The sequence below is a fragment of the Poecilia formosa genome, unplaced genomic scaffold, assembly GCF_000485575.1.
Source record: "Poecilia formosa unplaced genomic scaffold, Poecilia_formosa-5.1.2 Scaffold5, whole genome shotgun sequence".
Taxonomy (NCBI): Eukaryota; Metazoa; Chordata; class Actinopteri; order Cyprinodontiformes; family Poeciliidae; genus Poecilia; species Poecilia formosa.
The window spans coordinates 2316073-2337330 of record NW_006799944.1 but is presented as its reverse complement, the minus strand read 5'-3'; the positions used below and the strand labels follow the sequence as shown (position 1 = coordinate 2337330).

The 21258-nt window shown below is 38.7% G+C and overlaps 1 protein-coding gene across 4 annotated transcripts in view; it reads left to right on the top strand.

The window, feature by feature from the left end:
- adgrv1 (adhesion G protein-coupled receptor V1) overlaps window positions 1–21258 on the top strand; it is a 118547-nt gene that overhangs the window by 11201 nt on the left and 86088 nt on the right. For all 4 annotated transcript variants that reach the window (XM_016677045.1, XM_016677041.1, XM_016677037.1 and 1 more), the window contains exons 2-20: window positions 6168–6355; window positions 7694–7843; window positions 10517–10612; window positions 10812–10910; window positions 10992–11105; window positions 11960–12190; window positions 12369–12706; window positions 12786–13056; window positions 14854–15180; window positions 15645–15821; window positions 15943–16166; window positions 17452–17578; window positions 18307–18492; window positions 18629–18809; window positions 19026–19189; window positions 19292–19415; window positions 19537–19797; window positions 20711–20837; window positions 20979–21202. In XM_016677045.1, the coding sequence (XP_016532531.1) occupies window positions 6170–6355; window positions 7694–7843; window positions 10517–10612; window positions 10812–10910; window positions 10992–11105; window positions 11960–12190; window positions 12369–12706; window positions 12786–13056; window positions 14854–15180; window positions 15645–15821; window positions 15943–16166; window positions 17452–17578; window positions 18307–18492; window positions 18629–18809; window positions 19026–19189; window positions 19292–19415; window positions 19537–19797; window positions 20711–20837; window positions 20979–21202 (3607 nt within the window). In that variant the 5' untranslated portion in view covers window positions 6168–6169. The remainder of the gene's footprint in view (window positions 1–6167; window positions 6356–7693; window positions 7844–10516; window positions 10613–10811; window positions 10911–10991; window positions 11106–11959; window positions 12191–12368; window positions 12707–12785; window positions 13057–14853; window positions 15181–15644; window positions 15822–15942; window positions 16167–17451; window positions 17579–18306; window positions 18493–18628; window positions 18810–19025; window positions 19190–19291; window positions 19416–19536; window positions 19798–20710; window positions 20838–20978; window positions 21203–21258) is intronic.

The window sequence follows — 21258 nt, the reverse complement described above, 5'->3', positions numbered from 1 at the left end:
ACAACATCCCTCATGCTGTTCCAGTAAACCTTTTTGTGTTTATAAGAATGTAGCTTCAACATTTGATATTAAAGCCACCTCATTCAATGTTTTATGACCCCTTTAAGATAAAGTATAATCCAGCTGCACCGATCATTTTGGACAGTTTCTGATCATCAGTTTTGTAAAACTGACCTGGGACCAGCTTGAGTCAATTTAGATTTGAAGAACTCTAAGTAAAAAAAAAAATAATACTTTTTCAAACTTTTTTGATACACTGAAAATTTGTCTTTTTTTTATCAACAAAATCTTCTTGGTGATAAAACAGTTGCTTCTCTCAGACAGACAGATTAAAGCTCACTGACATTCACCTCAAGTTGCAGAAGTGGACTGTCACACGACATTTCTTTTCTTATAAGCCATTCAAATTTAGCAGACTTCTTAACTAATATGTGAAAGACAAAAGATCAATATTACTCTAAGTGAAATCATTTAGTCTTTATGGTATAGACATTACCCTTAAGAGGCTTTGCTGTCGTGATCTTTCATTAATTACGTATTGGAAGCACCTTCACACCTTGTGTGCAATAGGCTAACAGCTAACATGTCTTAGAAGAAAACAAAGTTTAATCAGATATTGAAAAGAGCTACTGTATGTTTGAGTCTCCTTCCCTCAGTAAGGACTTTCACAAATATGAGTTTTGTTAGTGCAAAGAAAAAGAAGGAGCAGAATACCAGTGGTTCTAAGTTGTTCTTCAACAGTTTTTCCTGCATTATTTTCCCTCTACTGTGGCGCACTGCACTCAATTAAAACAGTATTACCGACATTTCCAGTTTTTCTTTTGTTGACAGAATTATTGTACTGCGTTAGCGCAGCTATGGATGGCAGAATTCAAATGTGTGTATCAAGGCTGATAGCAGTCGTATGCAAGCGATGGGAATTTTATCCAACTCACAAGGTGTGGTGTTGCATCATGAACAAGACAAGAACTGATAAAGCAGACTGAGAAAGCAGACTCTCGAGTTGCTCTTGATTTGTTGATTGATTTTGTGTGCATGTGACACAAATACGATGAATTAGTACATTTTGAAATTTCTGGTTCAAAATCGCTATTATTGATTAAGAAGTCTAAAGAATACTTAAAGAAGGACAGTGTAATTTAACTACTCATTGATACCAAGAGTGTTAACCTCATGTATAATCCGTGTACTGTGTGTTTTAGCTTTCGTGAGCAAAAAAGGCCAGCTTTTGCGAGAGGACTGACATTTTGAAACGGCTGGATGATGAAAATCAAAAAACAGTGTTCAGCTGGGAAATCAATTTTCCAAAACATGTTTAAGCATAGGACCTAACAAACTAATATACTGTTGAAAGGGTAGCAGCTTGGAATTGTGGAACTTAAATGCAAACTTTAAATCATTTTGTTTTGAAACCCAATAATATGTTTACATTTGCCTTCAACTATTTGTTATGAGTACATTTGGCAGTTCTACATCAAGAAATACAATAATTTTCTACATAGTAGGCAAATGATTCTTAGTGAACTCAGTTTGGGTTCCAGAAAATAAAGTAATGTTGTGGCTCAGGAGGTAAAACATGTTTTCCAGCAATCACAGGGCTGGTGGTTTGATCCTTGGCTCCTCTAAGTCTCCTGTGGCGAGATACTGAAGCCCAAAAATGGCTCCAGTGTATCACCAGTTTGTAGAATTAAATAAGAAACTGTTTTATGTTTTTATGTGTTCATTTGAAGATGTATTGTGGCTTGTAGTTTAAAGTGCATTAAGTGAAAAAAGGTTATACAGAGAAGCTTGTCTACATGTAATAAGAGGCCAGTTGGGTGAGGCCAGGAGTAAAGGGGAATGCCAGTAATGGGACTTTGCCCAAGTCTCAACAGCATGAGACGTTGAGATTGTGTCTTTGGTTTATGGTTTGGATTATTCAGATTAATAGAAATTCACACCACAACAATATAATAATCCACAAAAGGTATTTTAGTGCAATAAATCAATAACAATGTATATCGTGACAGACACATGATCATTACCAATAGATTATTCATCAGACAGAATATATATTGAATATATAGAATATTCACTGAACTGAAATCCAAAAAACACCACAGCTTTCTGGGAGATGTAGGCGAAGTTAAAGCTTTGGCTGCTCAACTTGTCAAGGCTTGGTTACCTAGCAACTAACCCATTGTCAGATTAACAGAGTATTTTTAACTATAGAAAAACCTTGATATAAAGACATAAGAGCATGAACATAGATAAATGTCTCTGAAAATGTTTCACAAATAAAATAGGAAAAATGTGAAGTGCATAATGCATAAGAGCATGAACATAGATAAATGTCTCTGAAAATGTTTCACAAATAAAATAGAAAAAATGTGAAGTGCATAATGCAGTCAGCCCTTTTTACTTCTATAAATAAAGGCTGGTGCAACAGCCTTTCGAAGTTGGAAGTTAAATGAAGAGTCCCCCTATGTCTGATTCAAACATAGTGCGCATATACAGTTGCCATGCAAAGATTTTAGATCTTACGTCTCAATTTTAAGAAGTAAGAAAACGATTGTCGAAGCAAAGGCTTAAGATGTCCCATGTAAGATTTACCACTCCCCATGCAAGAGACACAGCAAAAGTATTGAAGGAGGTGCTCTGGTTACATTAAAATAAAAATAAAAATTACATAAATAAAATTTTCTGGCCTATGTGCAAAACCCTATGTGAGGTGAGAAACCAACACTGCACATTGTCATGAATGCACCATCCTTAAAATCGATGGTGTTGCCAGGTGTTGCCAACATGCTGATCCTAAAAAGTTGACATGGATTCTTTGCTGAGATAGTAGGAAAGTGAACAGAGGTTAAAAATAGAAACCTTGGAAGAAGCTGTAAGAGACTGTAAAACGTTTGAGAGTAGGGTGGGAGTTCACCTTCCAGGAAGACAGTCACCATAAATGTACAATAAGATCTATGATGGACCAATTTAGATCAAGGCAGAATGGTCCAGTCAATCTCCAGAGGATTTGGAATTAGTAGCAAAACTTGAAAATAGCCAAATGAGCTTGAGCTATTTTGCAAATAAGAAAGTTTGAAAATTTAAGCATAATGCCCAAGACTTGCAGCTTTGACTGGAGTGTTGTTTTTTTTTATATTCCCCTTTCAATTCATGTTTTGAATTCAATGGTCTGAAGTATTCAGACTGAGACCTTGGTAGGTACTTTTTTGTAAACCGAAGAAGCAAAAAACTGCATCTGCTTATTGTAGCGGCCCTGAAACCCAATTCACATATTTTTGCTGATGTAAAAATTGGGTGTTTGCGTGTGTTTTTGTGTGTGTGAACCTGTCTACATGAACTCTGACTCTTGGGTTTTGTCAATGTCAGAGGTCTGCGCCAGGCGCTCCACGCCGCCTTTAGCTGTGACAGACAGGTCCTTGGGGCCCCTCTGATCCCTGGGGTCAGGGTTGGCAAAACGCATGACTTGAGCACAAAAACTGCCCCACCACTTGTAAAACAAACCTGTGCCATCTACTCAGCATCTGCTTTGTATCAAGCCCTCTGAAGGAAGTTCAGGATCTCAGCCGTTAGATGCAAAACGATCGCCTCTCTGTTTTGGCGTAGCTTTGTAGGAGGTTAGAGTGCTGCATGCTTGCTACCATCAATCACAGAGATGATCTAAATAATGAAAGGCTTTTTATTTTTTTTTCCTTTTAGTGGAATAATTTGGGGTTGTGAAGCAAACTGTTTTCCAGAAAAATGCTTAAGAGTCTGACCTTTGTTGCTACATTGCATCTCATATGTTTAGTTTTTGGTGATAGAATTGTGGAGATACATTGCCATTACAACCTTTGAGCAGTTAGGGCTTACAAGGAGCTCTCAAAGAGCTGATGTGAAAGCAAGAGTTTGTAACATTTCAATCAGGCTTGTGAATTAAGAAAGTTTCTCAGTCCCACAATTGGGACAAGCAGGGCAAATAACCGGATTTACTCGACCCCAGCTCCTTTTTGTCCAGCAACACACTCACCTCTGTTCCCCTCACCCTCCACCCGTCCCCACTAACCACCAGTCTAAATCCTTTTTTGATGGATTTTCCAGCAATCTCTACAGTGCTGTGGCTGGGACATGACACATGCACACACACACACACACACGCACACATGTCCTTGACTTCAGCTCAGCACCGCGGAACACTCACACACGTAATAAGCTCTTTCTTTGTCTCATCCGTAACTAAGTGTTTAATAGCTATATATTATTCTTGTACTATTCAGGCTTTTTCATCAAAACACAGACTGAAACTAAGGGTATCTCAGATATAAAACAACTGGAATGGAAAATTTGAATAATTGGATATTTTCAGCATTTAGGTATTTCTGTGTTAAAAAAAAAACAAAAAACAAAAAAAAAACAACTAGCATGACTTCATCAACACTAGCTGCTGATGTTGATGTCAAGCCTTGTAATTAAGAGTAAATAGTCTTTGAAAGACCTTCTGTGTTTTTGCTGTTGGTGAAGCTGTGTGGTGTGCATTATGAATGGGATGGGTATAAGACGCGGGAAGGAAGGGAACGATCACGAGTCCAGCTATGCTTTCAAACTGGCTCCACCCCGCTTGTCATGCTGTGATGTTTTGTTGTGTTAACCATGACAACTGCCTCTGAGGCTCCATCCAGCTTTAGGATTATTCTGGCTGAGAGAGCTAAGAAAGAGATGACAGATGAGAGAAAATGACTGGGAAGATGAGAAAGAGATACAACATTCGAAAGGTGTAGATAGGTGACAAATTGAGAAAAGACTTTAAATATATGTGAAAAACAAAGGGACGACAAATGCTTCATACAAAAATATTTAAGAAAGCCTGAAACAAATCCATCAGGCAATCCCTTCTTATCAAAGTGGATGGGCATTTCAAAAACACACATTTATGACACAATGAGAAACTTTAGAGATGCGTCCTCCAAACCTAATATGCATTTCCATTTAAGGCTTGTGATGTCATGTCTGCTACCACACCACCAGCAAACCCTTTTTAATGGGAAATTTTTCAAGTGGATGAAGAGTCAGAAGTCAGATAAACAAACTGAACCCATTAGGTGTTTGTGAGCATAAAGTTGATCTAGTAAAAATGTTTTTAGCATGACTTTTATTTTTTTTTAATGCATATTGTGAACCATCTGCTGCTGTCTATGGATCTCATTAAGAAAAGAAAAATCAAAACCAATTCTCCTCAGCATTGATTTCTCTTTAGTTCTGAGCCAAGTGAAAGAGAGAACATTTGATTGCAAATGTGGTCTGACTATTTTAGCTTTAGCTTGATGTAGCATTGTAGTGCCAAAAACATGTGGAACGAAAACTAATTGAAGACAAATAAAAGTTTGAATGGCATGGCAGATGGGTCCTCAGAATAAAACTTTCCATCTACATTTTCCTCCCACAAATAAAACAAGGATTGATTATGTGGAGAAACGCGACTCATGTACAACCAATTCATATATCACAAATTTAATAAATGGTATGATAATGATAGCTTGAACATATTGGACATATTGTAGTACTGATGCCTGTAACAATACTGGTCAGAACTGGACCAGAACTTGTTATTCTACACTGTGGTGAACTGTAATTTGGTAACAGTAATTTGGGCTCATCAAGGAACATATCTAAATACCGCCAAATGGTACTGATTTGTTAAGTTTGCATGCCACTGCTCTCAGATAACACTTCCCCTGACCTCTTCCTCGCCCGATAAACCATCATAAAACTTTTTACCTCATAAATTCAAATTCCAGCTGGAAATTTTACTAATGCTTTTTTCAAATGCAATGTATTTGCTTTTTCACAACTTTGAGCTGTGGGCATTCCTGTCTATTGTTTTATTTATTTATTTTTGTATATACATTTCTCAATTTTATGACCGTGAGCTGCAATCCTAAACACATCTTACGAGGAAAAGTTGCAAAAATTATATTTGCTCTTTGGCAGCCAGTAAAAATTAGGTAATTTTAGATGTACAATCTACACATGACCTGTTTCCACCGGCTGTAGATGAAATTTCGTAGCGTCATTGTATTTGAATGTAAATGAAATTTTTTTAAAAATACAAATCAGCAGTAAATAACAAATTTTACTATGTTTGTGTATCGCTCTTTGTGTGTAAAATATTTATTTGTTTCCTCTTTCTGCAGGAATGCTCCCTGTCCTCCTGCTAGCTGGGTTGATTCTGGCTCTGTCCATCCCTGGCACCTTGTGTGAATCAGCCACGCTGCGTTTCTTGGGGCAGACGGACTTTGTCGTCAACGAAACCAGCACATCTGTGGTCCGACTGGTTGTGGAGAGGTTGGGAGACCCTGTCAACGTGACAGCTTTGGTTCTTGTAGGTCTAGTATATCACCTTTGTTTCACTGTAATTGATTTTTTCTGCCCAGGAAATCCTGCAGCCTTACATGCAACTATTCTGTCTTTATTCAGATATACTGTATTTCCTTCTTATGAATCTTTCAGAACAAGTAAGACCTAGTGTTTTTAATTGGGTCAAGGACAGGATTATATATTTTTTGTCAAGAAATCAATGTGATTGTTCAGAAATTGTAGTTGTAAGGAATGTTTTGCTGGGTTTTATTTTAACCACATAGAGGAGGTTAATTTTCAGGTTCTCTTTCCCTGCATCTGTACAGCTAAGGCAGCTATCCAATGCAGAATGATGAGGCGGGGGTCCCTGCATTTCTCAATATCCCTACTTTATTTTTGAAACATGCTCATTATTGTGTGTGCATTTGGACATGTTTAGAACATTTTGTCATCATGCCTACCAGAAATATGCATGGACCAGTACAAGATTCTCATCATAGTGTTAGCATGAGCCGAAATACAGGAGTCTCAGTCTAGTCACACAAAATTACAACTGTGTAATGCCATCTGACTGTTTTTATATGAAACAGAAGTACAGCAATTATTCCTACCGTTGCCAAACAAAAACCTTACATAGTGACTATTACAGTAATCACAAATTACTGTACTTGTGTAGCACTTTAACAAGTCCAGAAGAACCCGAAAGTACTTTACACAACATTCAACTATTCACACATTCTCACACGCATTCACACACTGATGGTGGTAAGCTACACTGTAGCCTCAGCTGCCCTGATGCAGTCTGAAAGAGGTGATTATCTTTGACACATATACATTTTAAAAATATATATATACCTAGGTATGGGTATATATCTATACCTGGTATATTTACCAGAAAGTAAAAACATTGTTAATAAGAATGATGGCTGGATCTTTTTTGTCCCCAAATGATGAAAGGTCACGTTTTTCATGAAAATGCGGCACACCTGTTGCTGCATACATGCAGTGTATAAGCACATGTAGGTGGGGGCTCCACACTGAGGTACTCTGATTCACCATCTCATTAGAAAGCATTTTAAGCAGTTCTTCTTGTGACTTGAATCATTTTTAAGTCTATGAAAGCACAACTTTTTTAAACCTTGAAGATGAATCTGTATTTGTATTTTTTTATTTTCTTTGCTATATGCCATCTCTGCACTTTCTAAAACTTTATACTTACATTAACTTTACGGCATTTTCTCAGCCATTTCCTTATTGTTCTGTTGATATGTTTCGGTGGTACTCCTTCCATTTGTAATTTGCAATCTCACATTTAATCTTGAAAATATTGTGACAATTTGTTCTTTTGATAACTTGTGTACAGCTAGAGGGAGTAGACACTGGTGACTTTGAAGCTGTTAATGCTGCAGCCTTCCTTCTGTCTACTGAGTCCAGTAAGACCATTTTCATCGCTGTGAAAGATGATGACCTGCCTGAAGCAGATGAGACATTTACCTTCAACCTTAAACTACAGGTAAACACCCTTTGTTTCACATCAAGTTTAACTTGTGTATAGTAATCAAATGTGTACTTTTCTTTTTATTATTACTATCTCTTTGCTGATGTGAAAGCTATTATTTTATCTATCTAACACAGTGGTTCCCAACCTTGGTTCTCAAGTACCCCTGACCTGCATGTTTTATGTCTCTGATCCAGCATACCTGAGTCAAATGATTCACCTGATTCATCACCTCTCTAGCTACTAGAGGAGGTGGTTAACAAGCTTGTTAATCACCCATTCATTTAAGTCAAGTGTTTGGAAGCAAGAAGACACCTAAAACATGCAGGACAGGGGCACATTAGGACCAGTTTTGGGAACCACTGGTCTAATGTATTTTCCTCTTCATATCTTTTTGTATGTCTGGAGTTATAAGTTTTGTCACACAAACAAATTTTTCCTTTAATTTGGCCTTTGGTGTGCCTTTTCTTACTCACCTTTCTCATATGTCAGTTTTAGATATGAAAGGTCCCAGGCTGCAAGTGTGTGTGTGCGTGTGTACGCGCGTGTGTGTGTGTCTGTGTTGGGGAGGTAGTGTGAGTGGTCTCCATAGTGCATGTGTTTTGTAATGTATGGTGAACATTTCACTCTGTTCAACTGTGTCAGGGCAGTGTGACTTTTTGAATGACCTCAAAATTGGATGGATTTTCCTCATATAAAGAGCAAGTGAAAATTGGAAGATCAAAGGTCAGGGCTCTATGCACAATCCACGACTGCCACCAACATATGTGATCAGCTAAATTAATCAGAGTAGATCATGAGTAAGAGCTGCTTCAAGCTTTCAGCATGCAGAGGTGAGTAAATCTTCATCAATGCAGACAGATCATCTGCATAGCGTAGTATGAGATTAAGTAATGATATAAACTGATCCTTGACGGTACATTTGAGTAGTGCTTATGTAACTTTTTTAAAGCAGTGAGGTACTTGTGCAATATGGCATTGCAGAGTTGAGACACTCATACTGTGGGATTTTTACACATCTCCAAAACAATTACCTGAAAAAAAAAAAACCCATGTAAGACACAGCACGGTACTTTGCGTTCCAGTTACACTGAGACTGTTCATCAGTTTGATTGATTGCTTCAGAAAGTGTATTTTTTATATTTAGTTGAGCTTTAAGTAAAGTTTTTTTTTTCTGGTAATATATGCTGCAAAGTCTCATCACAGTATGGGATCCTTTTGCCTAGAGAGGATCTCCATGGTTTTACGCAGGCTTTGGCTGTCAAGCTTGATTGATGAGTTGGTGTCATCCCCCTCAGTGAAAGACCCTAAAAGATCATTGTAAATCACTAATTGTTAAAGTGGTGCATCAATGTGTAGACTGTTCAGGTTTGAACAGCTGGCTGCTTAAACATTTTTTTTTCCCCACATCATTCTTTAATTGGAGTATTGAGTAACGTTTTGTTAAAGTCCAGAAGCACAAGTCAAAGACCAGATGAGGCCCAGTTTGTTTACACTACAGCAGGGACAAAGCTCAAGCCAAATGGTTGCCTATCATCTTACTGATGGGCTGTCAGGAGAATGAATGTGTGGCACCATGGGTGTCACAGATCAAGCAAAAGTGAGAAATAAAGGACTGATTGGGTTTCATCCATCATTCCTGACAGTGAAATCTGTTTTAACAGAAAATGTTAGTCTGACTTTGGTTGACACATAGCAGCTTGGTCGTTAAGAAACCAGACAGATGCAATAAATAAAAGAACATGCTGTTGGTTGTACAATGACGGTAAACAAAGTTGGCCTCTAAGATGGAAATGTGTGCCTCTGTGTCTTTTTATCTTTGAGAATCTAGATGTTTAAATAAAGATCTGTGTGAACAGTTTCAAACCCACCCCATGGGTCCGGAACTGTGAGTCGACTTTGGCATAACCATCTGAATGAAAGCACTGTGGCATGTTTGTTTGTGGAGAAGGATGAATAAGAGGTGTGATATATGTGTTCTAAATCTGCTTGACATGCTTTGTGAGTTGTGACAAAGAAATTTTGCAGGCACATCTTGAAAATCTTAAAAATATTAATTTATTAATTTTAAAAATTAAATTAAACTTGCTTATTAGAATCATTTTACACAGTGGTGCAGTTTGAAGGATAATTTCAAAGAGTGTTTTCTCAGATATTACGAAGTACAATTTTTTTAATCTCAAAATACTGAAAAATGGTTTTATTTACACTGCTAATTGCACTCAGTGCTCATTTTGGGCTACCTTTGCCCGAATCACTACATCAAAATGATGTGGCATGAAGGTAATCAACCTGTGGTGCTGCTGACATGTAATAGAAGCCCAAGTTGCATTCAAGACCCATAAAATCCTAATGTAATGTCAAGAATGCTGAAACTTTAAGTGTGTTAGGCTTTAGTGCCAATTGACAGAGCACAGTGCAAGTCCTAAAAAGGTTCCCTGCAGAGAGATAACCTGACTGAGCAGCTGGGCAGAAACCAGCACTTCCTGCCTTTGTGCTGTCTCACCAGGGCTACTCAGTGGGTGTACTGGAATGAAGCAAAGGCAGCAGATAAGACAGGGACACTGGCCTTTCCCATGAGCATTGATTGTCCGAATAAAGTGTTTGGGGGACTGGGATTAAAGAGAATGAACATAAATACTGTACATTTGCCCATTTTTAAAAAAAGCAATTTGTCTCTTTTTCCAGAGTTCATCTAATGGTGTGACACTGGGAACACCAAACAAGGCAACCATCACCATCCTATCCAATGACAATGCCTTTGGAATAATTGCCTTTAACTCTGTAAGAGCCGCATAATTATGTATTTTACTCCATTGTTTTAGCAAATGAATCATTATGCAGATATGAGAGTGTGACCTGAAGCTTAACACAATTTGCTCATAATTTGGTTGCTTTATTTTTGTTCTATTCGTCTTCTATTTCTCTAAAATGGCTTTGAGCGTACATGATTGTGGTTCTTTTTGCCTTTCCTTTTGTTCAGACTGAAGAGATTGTTGTTGATGAGTCTGGAGGAAGGAATGTGCCTTTCACTTTAATTAGAGAAAAAGGAACTTATGGGACTGTCACTGTGAACTTTGAGGTGGGACTGCTTTGCAAATATATTTTTGAGAATGACAAAGTACAGGAATCATTGTGACTCTGTCTGTGCCTGTCCTTCTAGATCTCTGATGGTCCCAATGCTGCTATTGAGGATCTCGTTCCAGACAGAGGCAGCATCATAATCCCTGTAGGACAGGCTGTTGCTCGCTTCAGTATCGTCATTCAGGATGACCAGGTATTAATCAGAATCCCTAATGTTCAAATTCAAAATTCCTTCATGTTTGTCTGCATCTCTTTGTCCTGATTAGAAATAGTAGGAATGTTTATGTGGCAATGTCGGACACTATGGTATCTGTGAAAAAAAGTCGAGGTCCTGTGCCTTCTCGCCGTAGTCTTGCTGTCATCTGAACCACTACGCGGCTCTGTCAGAAACAACCAATCAGAGCCAGGAGGAGGGTCTTAACGCTGTCAGTCACGTTCTGTGCTTCGCTACAGCTAGTTCATAATGACAGAGGCCACCATGAATGCTCTGGCTACTCAGCCTGGCCACCGACGATGGCAGATAAATGTTTTTTTTTTCTGGAACGACAAGTTGTTTCTCCGTGATTATCACATTTAGCAGCACATGCCTGAGGTTGATTGACAGCACTTAGACACTCCTCCTTGATTGTTTTTGACATGGTGACGGTTTTAACTAATATGTAAAACACATATTTTTTGTAGAAGTTACATACCGTAGCTTTAAGTGTCTTACCCACAGGCACATTGAACACGTGGCAGGGCATTTGGAATTAAACCCAAGACTTTCTCATGTCAAAACGAGTACACTTGCTGTATTTTTCCTGAGATTAAATTACAAAGAAATTACTCTTTATACTAATGATTAACTGAAGACAATTGGTTGCACTAGATTTTATTTACCAACAGCAGAGTAAAAAGGACTAAATAAAAATCCATGGCAATCTTTTTTTTTAGATTTTCCTGTTTGTCTATCCTCCAACAAAACTAGTTAAAGTTTGTGGTTGCAATATGGCAAAGAGGAATATAAGATATCTAAGTAAAATGTCCCTGTGATTCTCTGTTGATTAGATCCCAGAGAACGATGAAGTGTTTACAGTGAGGCTAACGGGTGTGGCAGGTGGAGCCCTTCTTAGCCCCAACGCCAGCAGTGTCCAGCTGAGAATCCGGCAAAATGACAGCCCCCTACGCTTCTCCCTCTCTGTCATGGCCGTATCAGAGTCTGCAGCCATCATTGGCCTCAATGTGACCCGTGGTCGACTGACTGACGATGGGCCACTTATCGGCTCTGTTAACACTGAGGTTGTGTTCACTTATCCCATTAACGTTTTGTTTTGGATGTTTCTAATGCTATTTTTAGGACATAGATAAAATGTTACTCTCTACATACAAAATAACATATAGGTTAATATTATTTTATTATTGAAGAAGATGAATATTGAGTCAAATGAAATTAAAGCCGCTACTCTGTTTCTTCCAGGTGTCTGTGGATTACATGGTGGTGAGTGGTGAGGGAGTGGGCAGCGCCACTCCAGGTGTGGATTTCCTGGACCTGCAGCCGGTCAGAACCATCACATTCCCTCCATTGGCCTTCAGAGCCAGACTTCTGTTCAACATCAGTGATGATAATGTACCAGAAATTGCAGAATCCTTCCACGTTGTTCTGCTGGAGGACACTATCAGAGGAGACGCTGTGCTAGTGCCACCCAATGCAGTGCTGGTCACCATAGAGCCCAATGACAAGCCCTATGGAGTCTTGTCAATTAGCAGCGCTGCACTCCATCAGCCAATCATCATCAATGAAGACCTGACACAAAAGTAATTAAAGTTGTTGTATTTGCAAGTGATACTTGCAGGTAATGTAATTTAACTACATCTACGATGATCTCTTTTCCAGATTTGATGGAATTATCATAGTCCGAAATGGAGGAAGCTACGGTAACGTGTCTGCAAACTGGACAATCACCAGGAACTCCAGCGATCCCTCGCTAGTGTTGGATGACTTGACGCCCCAGTTTGGGACTGTGAAATTTGTTGCCGGTCAGGTGACGGCTGTGATTTCAATAAACATAGTGGCTGATGACCAACCCGAAGAGGCGGAGGCCTTTGTTCTGAAGCTGCTGCCCAACTCTGTTACTGGAAATGCCGAAATTGACGAACCTATGGAGGTGAGCACCGTTTTTGCTTTATGCCTGTGAGAGAGAAAAAAAAAACAAAACAAAAAAACAAGAAACACTGCACTTGTTGGGAGAGACCTCCATGTGCTATGCATGTGTGTGTGTGACCTACTGTGAGATACAGATGCAAACTTGGCACATGGAGCAGGAGTCGACCCCCTTAGTGGGTTACTGTGCTCTGTGGGTGTTCCCTTAATGTGGCTAAATCAAAACAAAGCGGAAACAGCAGGCATCCTCTGCATGTGTGGCGAAACGCTGTGTTTTCTTTTTTAAGCATGGGTGAAGTAGTGACAGGCTTTTATTGCTTCCATCTTTGTCCAAGCTTCTTGGCTACGCGTGAAAGCAGTGGGCAGATCAAAGTCGAGTTTATTTTCAACACGTCACATACAAAATCACATCAGAAATTCATTTTCGAGCTAAAAGAATGAGAGGCCTGTTCACCCAAAGTGTTTAAGAATAAACACACAGCCTTGATGATAATTGATGGTGATCTAGAAGTCATAAAGATAAACAGATACTCGCTGTAGTGAGCTGCAGATTGGACGAGTGTTCCAGGATAATATATGTGCCATGGTTTAACACTCATGGAAACTACTCTAACGGTCGTGAGCTGAGTTAATTAAAGAGAATACCTTTCCAAAGTTAGCCTGTGGCTCTGGTTTACTACAGTCACTCATGTAATGTCTTTCCTGTCCCAGTCTCCCTCTATCATTTGTTGTCTTCTTATAAATATGATACAATTTTAGTAACACAAAAACAATTAAGGCCTCCAGGAATCTCCAAGGCCAGATTGTCTGTGTTACCATTCATTTAAGAATAGGTATTCAAGTTATTTTCTTTAATAAAATTATTATCATGTTTCTGAATCTTGACTTGAGGTCATTATGAAAGGTGAATAGTCAAAAATATTAATGGAGACATGCAAACATCTGGTCACCAATTATAAGAAGTTTTTCAATGCTGTTATAACAAGAAAATTTACATTGATTATTGAAAAGGATGAAAATAATTTCATACCTTTCTGCCTATTTTCATTTAACTGTATGTACAAACTGCCATTTAAAAAAAAAAAAAAAGATACCTCTCGACCATTTCCTTTTTATATATTTTGAGTGTCATTTCCAATAAGAAATCATTTTGTTGGTTAAATGAAAATAATTTTCTAAATCAGACAGGAATCCAGGGATACAAATAATCTTAAGCCTAAAAGTCTACAGTGGTAACTTTAAAGTCCTGTAAATAATACTGTATTTATTGAAGGTTTCATACTTCTAAGCTCACTCAGAAAACAAATTCTGTTTTTCCAGACAGAAGTTGATATGTTGCTGACTCAGAGAGTATGTTACTAGTTATTTTAATGAGACTGAATTGATATTTTGGCCTTAAACATGTTTCAAGGCAGTTCTAGTTACACATGTCTGGACAAACTTGCAAAAATATATATTTTTTCTCCTGCTTCCTAACTGTAGCTTTATGTTTTGACTCATATGGGATTTCTGTATGAGTTTTTCTGCTGCTCTCTATGCAGTTTTACCACATAATGACAGCTGTAAGGCAAAGTGTGCAGGGTTACATGAAACGGAGAGGAACTGAGCACCACTGTAAAGGTTGAAAACCAGAATGTTGCAGGGAGGCTGAAAACATAAATTCACAGACAGTATACACCCGGTATTGACAGGTGAATTTATTCAGGGGCTGATGATTAAACAGTGTGTTTGTTAATTTATTAATTTATCAGATATATTTGATTGATTAATTGTATTTTTTCTTTCTTAATTTTCGCCCAAGATGGTGTTTTACATTCAAGACAGCGACGATGTCTATGGACTTTTTCGGTTTAACCCAACCGAAGAACAGAGCATCCAGAGCCAACCCCAGGGACGATTCCTCTCTCTAAACTTTGTCAGAGACGGTGGCACACTGGGTAACGTCTCCATGACCCTCACTGCGCTCTACATTCCTGCAGGCCCAGTAGATCCTAACCTGGCCCGAGACCAGGTTCTGAATGTCAGCAGGTCTGTTAAGGTGACGTTTTCACGTCAGCGGACAGTCCACCTCATACTGCCTATCCGAAATGATGCCTTTCTGCAAAATGGAGCACATTTTCTTATTCAGGTAATTAGAAATTGCGTATAAAATTGTTATTCAGCAGCATCACTTTGCTTGGTGGTTTTAAGAAAATCTGTTCCGTCCATTTGAGGTAGTACTTTTGACTAAACTGCAGTCATCCAAAGTTTAAGTGCCTCATCTGCATGTGTGAATAGTTTTACATTGGCACTTGGGTTTGGCATGGCTCTATGGGACTTGTGCAACTGTCCAAACAAACAGCTAACCCTTAAAGCGATCAACAGGTGCTAGAAAAGCTTTCTTGATGTTCTATAGAACCCTAATTAGTGACACATATGAAGCTTTAGAACTTTACAGTGTTAAAGTGTGTAAGATATGCTTAGAAAAAGCATATCTTTTTCTTTTATTGTAGGAAAAGTTACTTTTGATTAATAAGGCATCACAGTAACATCTTGCCAGTGTTTTATTAGCTTTTCAGCTGCTGTAAACTGATACATTCCCCCTGTTTCCAGTTGAATAAACTGGAGCTGGTTGATATCACCCCATCAATCCCTTCGAACAGCCCAAGGTTTGGGGGGCCTCTTAATCTGACGTTGACTGTCACCTCTGACATTGCCAACGGGGAAATTGGCTTTACAAGTAACACTACAGTAGTGCTCTATGAACCAGAGGACAGCAATTCCAGTATGGTAAGATATGAGAGTTTTTTTTTATGTTGCTTATTTTTAACAAAAGGACATGCAAACAGTTAGTTTTGGATTTGTTGTATTATGCATTTGCTTATATTTATTTTGATGATGCTTTGTGCAGGTTAGCCTTCCTCTGCGGCGTGACGGGACAGATGGTCAGGCTGTGGTGTTCTGGAGTCTTCAGCCAACAGGAGCCAACCGAAAGGATGTAACTGCTGACGATCTGACACCATTTAATGGCTCCGTTGTCTTCCTCTCCAGGCAGAGCGATGCCTTTATCAATCTGACTATCATGGCTGACAATATTCCTGAGGTCAATGAAACCTTGCTGCTCACCCTGGACAGGTGCGGAAAAGCTGCAATGTCGACTTGAAATTTCAAACAATTTAGATCCTTTGCTTAATCCTGAACTTTTAAAAAGGCTGCCAACATATTCAAGTCCTGCATGTCCAGAGACAGATAAAGAACGTTTTCTGGTCTGTTGTTTGGCCTTCCTATTATCTGCTAAAAGTCTCCTTCTCTCCTGCTGTCTCACAGCCTTAATAAGAGAGATTTGTGTTGATGAAAAATCAGAAAGAGATCTGGATTTTCAGATCTACCAAAATGGGAAATTTGCCATTTTGAAAAAAAAAAAAAAAAAAATTTAAATAAAATTTGGAAATAGAAGTGCAGTTTTAAAAGGCCAGTATTGCTGTATTGCTGTGGCGGACATTGGGGGTTGCTGCATCTGCTGATCTGTGTTCTGATGAGAACCGTGGCTTTCTCTCCCTCCCACTCCTCCCCTGCAGGGTGGAGGCTGCACACTTTATAGTGTACTTTGGGTAAGTGGAGAGTGGAGTGAACCTGGGTCTTTGTGTTACTTGAATCAAGTCTTTCTCTTTTGAGACAAGTGCCTACTTCTGGATTTCTGGGATATTGGTCTGGGAAGAGAATGTGTGTGCTCGTGGAGGGGATGGAGGGGGTGGCTGTAGGAATAGATTAGGGAATACTACCGCGGTGTGAAAAACGTAATCAAACAGAGAGTTTTTTGTCGTGAGAGTATGTGTTTTGTGCTAATTTAACCAGCCTTGATTATGTAGACTTTTAAAGATGGTGTTTTAATGCATCCAGCTCATTGGCCGAGGCTCTTTGAAGTGCTTAAATCCTTCTTTGTACACCATTTCTTTGCAACGTCCATTATGCTTGCTTGGCTCCAATTTTCTCAGCATACACACATAAACACACACCCCTGTGGAGTTATACAGATTCACACACATACTTGACTGACATTGTTGTTAAAGTGGTTTAATCAGTAGAGCCTCAACGTATGGAGTTAATAATAAATGCGCACCAGAAAAAACAAGGAATGCATTAAGAAGTTTATACTGAACCTTTTTAGGTATTGTTAGTTTTTAAAACGCCCAAATTAGATAAATAAGTAAAAATAAAACCCATGAACTTAGGAAAGTCGAAAAAAGTGCCGTGTCAGAGATTTCAACAGCTTTGCTATGAGTTTGATGTGACTTTAGCTCTCAACTGAAAGAAGAACACAAAGATAAAATCTGTACTTAGTTCATCTTCTGCTGTGTGTCTGTAATCTGTGGTGTTTTGATACTTATCTGCTTCTCTTTATTTCTGATCACTTTCTAAGGAGTAACATGGAGAATCAGATCCTGAAAGCAGGCTTCACTAGTAGAGAGATCGTCATCTTGGAAAACGATGATCCTGGGGGCGTGTTTGAGTTCTCCCAGTTCTCCAGAGGCCCATGGTTTATCAACGTAAGTCTAAATGTAACACGGCGGCATAGAAAACAGCAATCTGCACTGTTGGTCAGAAGTTTAATCTTTATAAAAAATGAAAGTCAGATTCATCTTCATCTTTTAATACTAACTTTTTTTTTCTGGGAGAAATAGCTGTACAGTGGACACATGAAGTTGTGATTTTATTTTCTCATCAACCCAGGCTCAAATAAATACATACACACCCACATATACTTGGGTAAAAAGACACATCAGTTTTGGAATGTAAAAAGTATGCCAACATTAAACTGGCATGAACCTGACCTCAGCCATATTAAAAAATATGGATTTTGCTTACAAACCAGACAGTTTAAATGAGCTTTCGCCTTTCTGAGAAAAATATTAGCCAGAGATCTAACCTTCATTATGACAAGAACTTGTAAATGTATAGTTTCTCTACAATTTTCTAAGGGATGTACTGATCATTCTAATGTAGTGGAGGTGTATGTTTATATTTGAGTTCTTAAGTTAGAGCCTGTGTCGATAAAATACAGTCAAAAAACAAATGCATGCGTGTACACCTAAAACCTGCCTAAATGTTTCTAGAAAACATAAACTATTGTATAATTTAAACATTATCTGCCAACATCTGCCAAGATGTTTATGCATTCATCAGGGTTCTAGAGTTCCTCTTGGTATTAAGCTTTGATGCTAAATATTCATTTTTTTCTGGTGTGTCTGGTGACATTTGTCCAATTTAAACCAAGGAGGGTGAGGCTGTGGAGCTGCGTGTGGTCAGATCTCAAGGACAACTCCTGAAGCAGTTGATACGATACACAGTGATGCCGTCAGGCAGCGCTGAATTCTATGGAGCTACAGGAATCCTTGAGTTTAAACCCGGGGAGAGAGAGGTGGTGGTGGCACTGGTCGCAACACCTGACGGGATACCTGAGGTGAGAACATAAAAGAGTGGCACATTTGGTGTCAATTATGCGTTTTATTTATTGTAGGAAATAACAAGGCAAGAAAACTCATTTCATTTGGGAGTAGAATTGTAAAATGAGTGTTTTTACACATATATTCATACAGCTGGATGAGATGTTTTCTGTGGTACTTAGTAGCCACAGCACTCCGCCAAGTCGTCTAGGCAACCACAGGGAGGTCAACATCACTGTCCGTAAGAACGATGACCCTTTTGGGGTCATTGAGTTTATCCGATCAGATCTCACAGTCACCATCAATGAGAGCAAAGGAGAGGCAATACACCAGGGTAAGTGAACTAATGAGATACTTTTACTTTATAAGCGAATCTCCTTGACACACGGACCTAATAACTATATTGAATCTGCATTAACAAAGACTTTTGTATGGCATTTAGTGGAAATGTGCTTTCGTCCAAACCAACGTTGTGTCAAACATTAAAGAGAAAATGCACAAATATGATAATATAAGCCTTGAACAGTGACACTAATGATCTCTCTTTCAGCTGTGTACCCTGTGGTGAGGAATCGAGGTCACTTTGGAGAAGTGTCAGTTTGGTGGGGCTTAGAGCCAGCTCTGCCGGCAGATGTTATGCCTGTCCATGGACAGCTTACCTTCAAAGAAGGAGAGTACTTGAAAAACCTTACCCTCTCCTCTGTGCCTGATGAGGTACATTGTTAGACTTGGGTCATAAAAGCTTGCAATCGTGCCAATTGAGTTTCTTTTTGGAACTTAAACGTGCATTGCTGTTGTTCTTTTGTATGACATAAGATTCCCGAAGACAAGGAGAACTTCACCGTCACGCTGTCAAATGCAACAGGTGGAGCGAGACTAGGAAACACACTCAGTGCCAGCTTGTGGATTAATAAGAACGATGACCCCATATATTTTTCTGGTAACAGTCAAACGACACATAGAAAATCCTTTGGATTATTAGTTTGTCGTGTTTCTAATGATACATCAATCTCTCCTCTTTGGTGTCTTTCCTCTCCTTTAACCTGACTCGCTCACTTCAGAACCATTCACTGCTCGTGTTCGTGAAGGAGGCGTTGTTAATTTCACCGTCCTGAGGGCAGGCCAAGCCGACTTCATGGCGACGGTGATGTATCGAGTGGATTTTGGTGGAGCATCAGCAGATGACTTCGCTCTTCTGACAAATAGCACATTATTAGTGTTTGATGTGGGAGAATGGACAAAGAGCATCTCTGTGGCCATTGAAGACGATGACATACCGGAGACGGATGAACCTTTTTACATTGTTTTATATAACGCCACAGGTGAGTACAACAGTATGTTTGAAGTGATTAGAGGAAAGAAGGAGACACAGATGTATTAACATGTTTTCATCACTGAACAGGAATGAAAATAAATATATTCAAATGTTGAGTATGTTCACATTTTGTTATTGAAAAATTCAGTGTATTTTATTGTGAATTTATGTGACAGACCAACACAAGACAGTGCTTGTGAAGTGGAGGGAATGTTTGCATTCAGCTTTTTTGGGTCAATACTTTGTATAACCACCTTTTGCTGCAATTGCAGTTGCAGGGATTTTGGGGTACTCTTTGTAAAATTACTCAAGTTCAGCCAGATGGAATTTTGAAAATATAAAATGTCGTTGTTTTCCCAATTGCTAACCATGCTTATTTAGATTACATAACTAATATTACCTCACTTTGAAATTCATATAGATGCTATTTACTGTATGTTGTTTGAAAGAAATGTCATATCATTGAAAGTCTTGCTAAATGTTTCAGTGTAATTAGTATTAGTTTGTCTATGGTTTGTAGCAGGTCTGGTGTTTAACCCCAACCAGCTGCATGTTGAGGCTTTTTGCTCTTTATTTTGCCTGTTTAATTGCTAGTGGACTTACATGGTTACATGGTTGGTCTGATGTGCTCATAGTCTGGCAGCTTACTGTGTGGGCTTTCCACAGAGCAGCTATTGGAAAAAATAATTTTAGCTAAATATAGCTTGCAAGTTCCCTTTGTATGTCTTGTTTATTTTTATTTTTTTTCTAGAAAGGTTTAAAAGCAGCCTACTTATGTAACCATTTATTTTCAGACCCCTTTTTAAATCTTATTTTCCTTGGATGTGACTGTGGTTTATTATCAGTGGGTCTACATTTCTACTTTTGCGCTACATTGCTTTAGGTTTTGATCTAACCCAACGATATCCTTGTGCGCACAGGCGATGCTGTAGTTCATGGCGCAGACACAGCTAAAGTGGTGATTGAAGCCAATGATGATGCCAATGGAGTTTTCTCCTTGGAACCTGAAGAAAAACCTGTGGAAGAGGGCAAGAGCAACCATTTTTAGTAAGAAATGCATTCTGAGATCATACTTAAGTTTATTTAACTTATATATTCATGTGTTTTTGGTTATTCTTTTGAAACACCAGTATAAATATCAATTTAGATTTTTAGAAATGTAATTTATTTGTTTGTCTTTTTGTCCAGTGTGCTACGAGCAAGGGGACACTTTGGTAACGTAACAGTGTTCTGGCAGCTGTTTGCCAATGACTCAGCCACACCTCTTGAAGAAAACCAGGAGTTTGTAAACACGCTGGGTTCCATCACCTTCGTTACTGGGGAAGAAACCAAACCAATTGTCCTCGAGGCTATTGCTGATAAACTCCCAGAGTTTAATGAGTTTTTTGTTCTCAAATTGGTCAATATTTCAGGTTAATATGAGCTAAGCCTTGAACAGTGACACTAATACATGTATTATTTTATTATT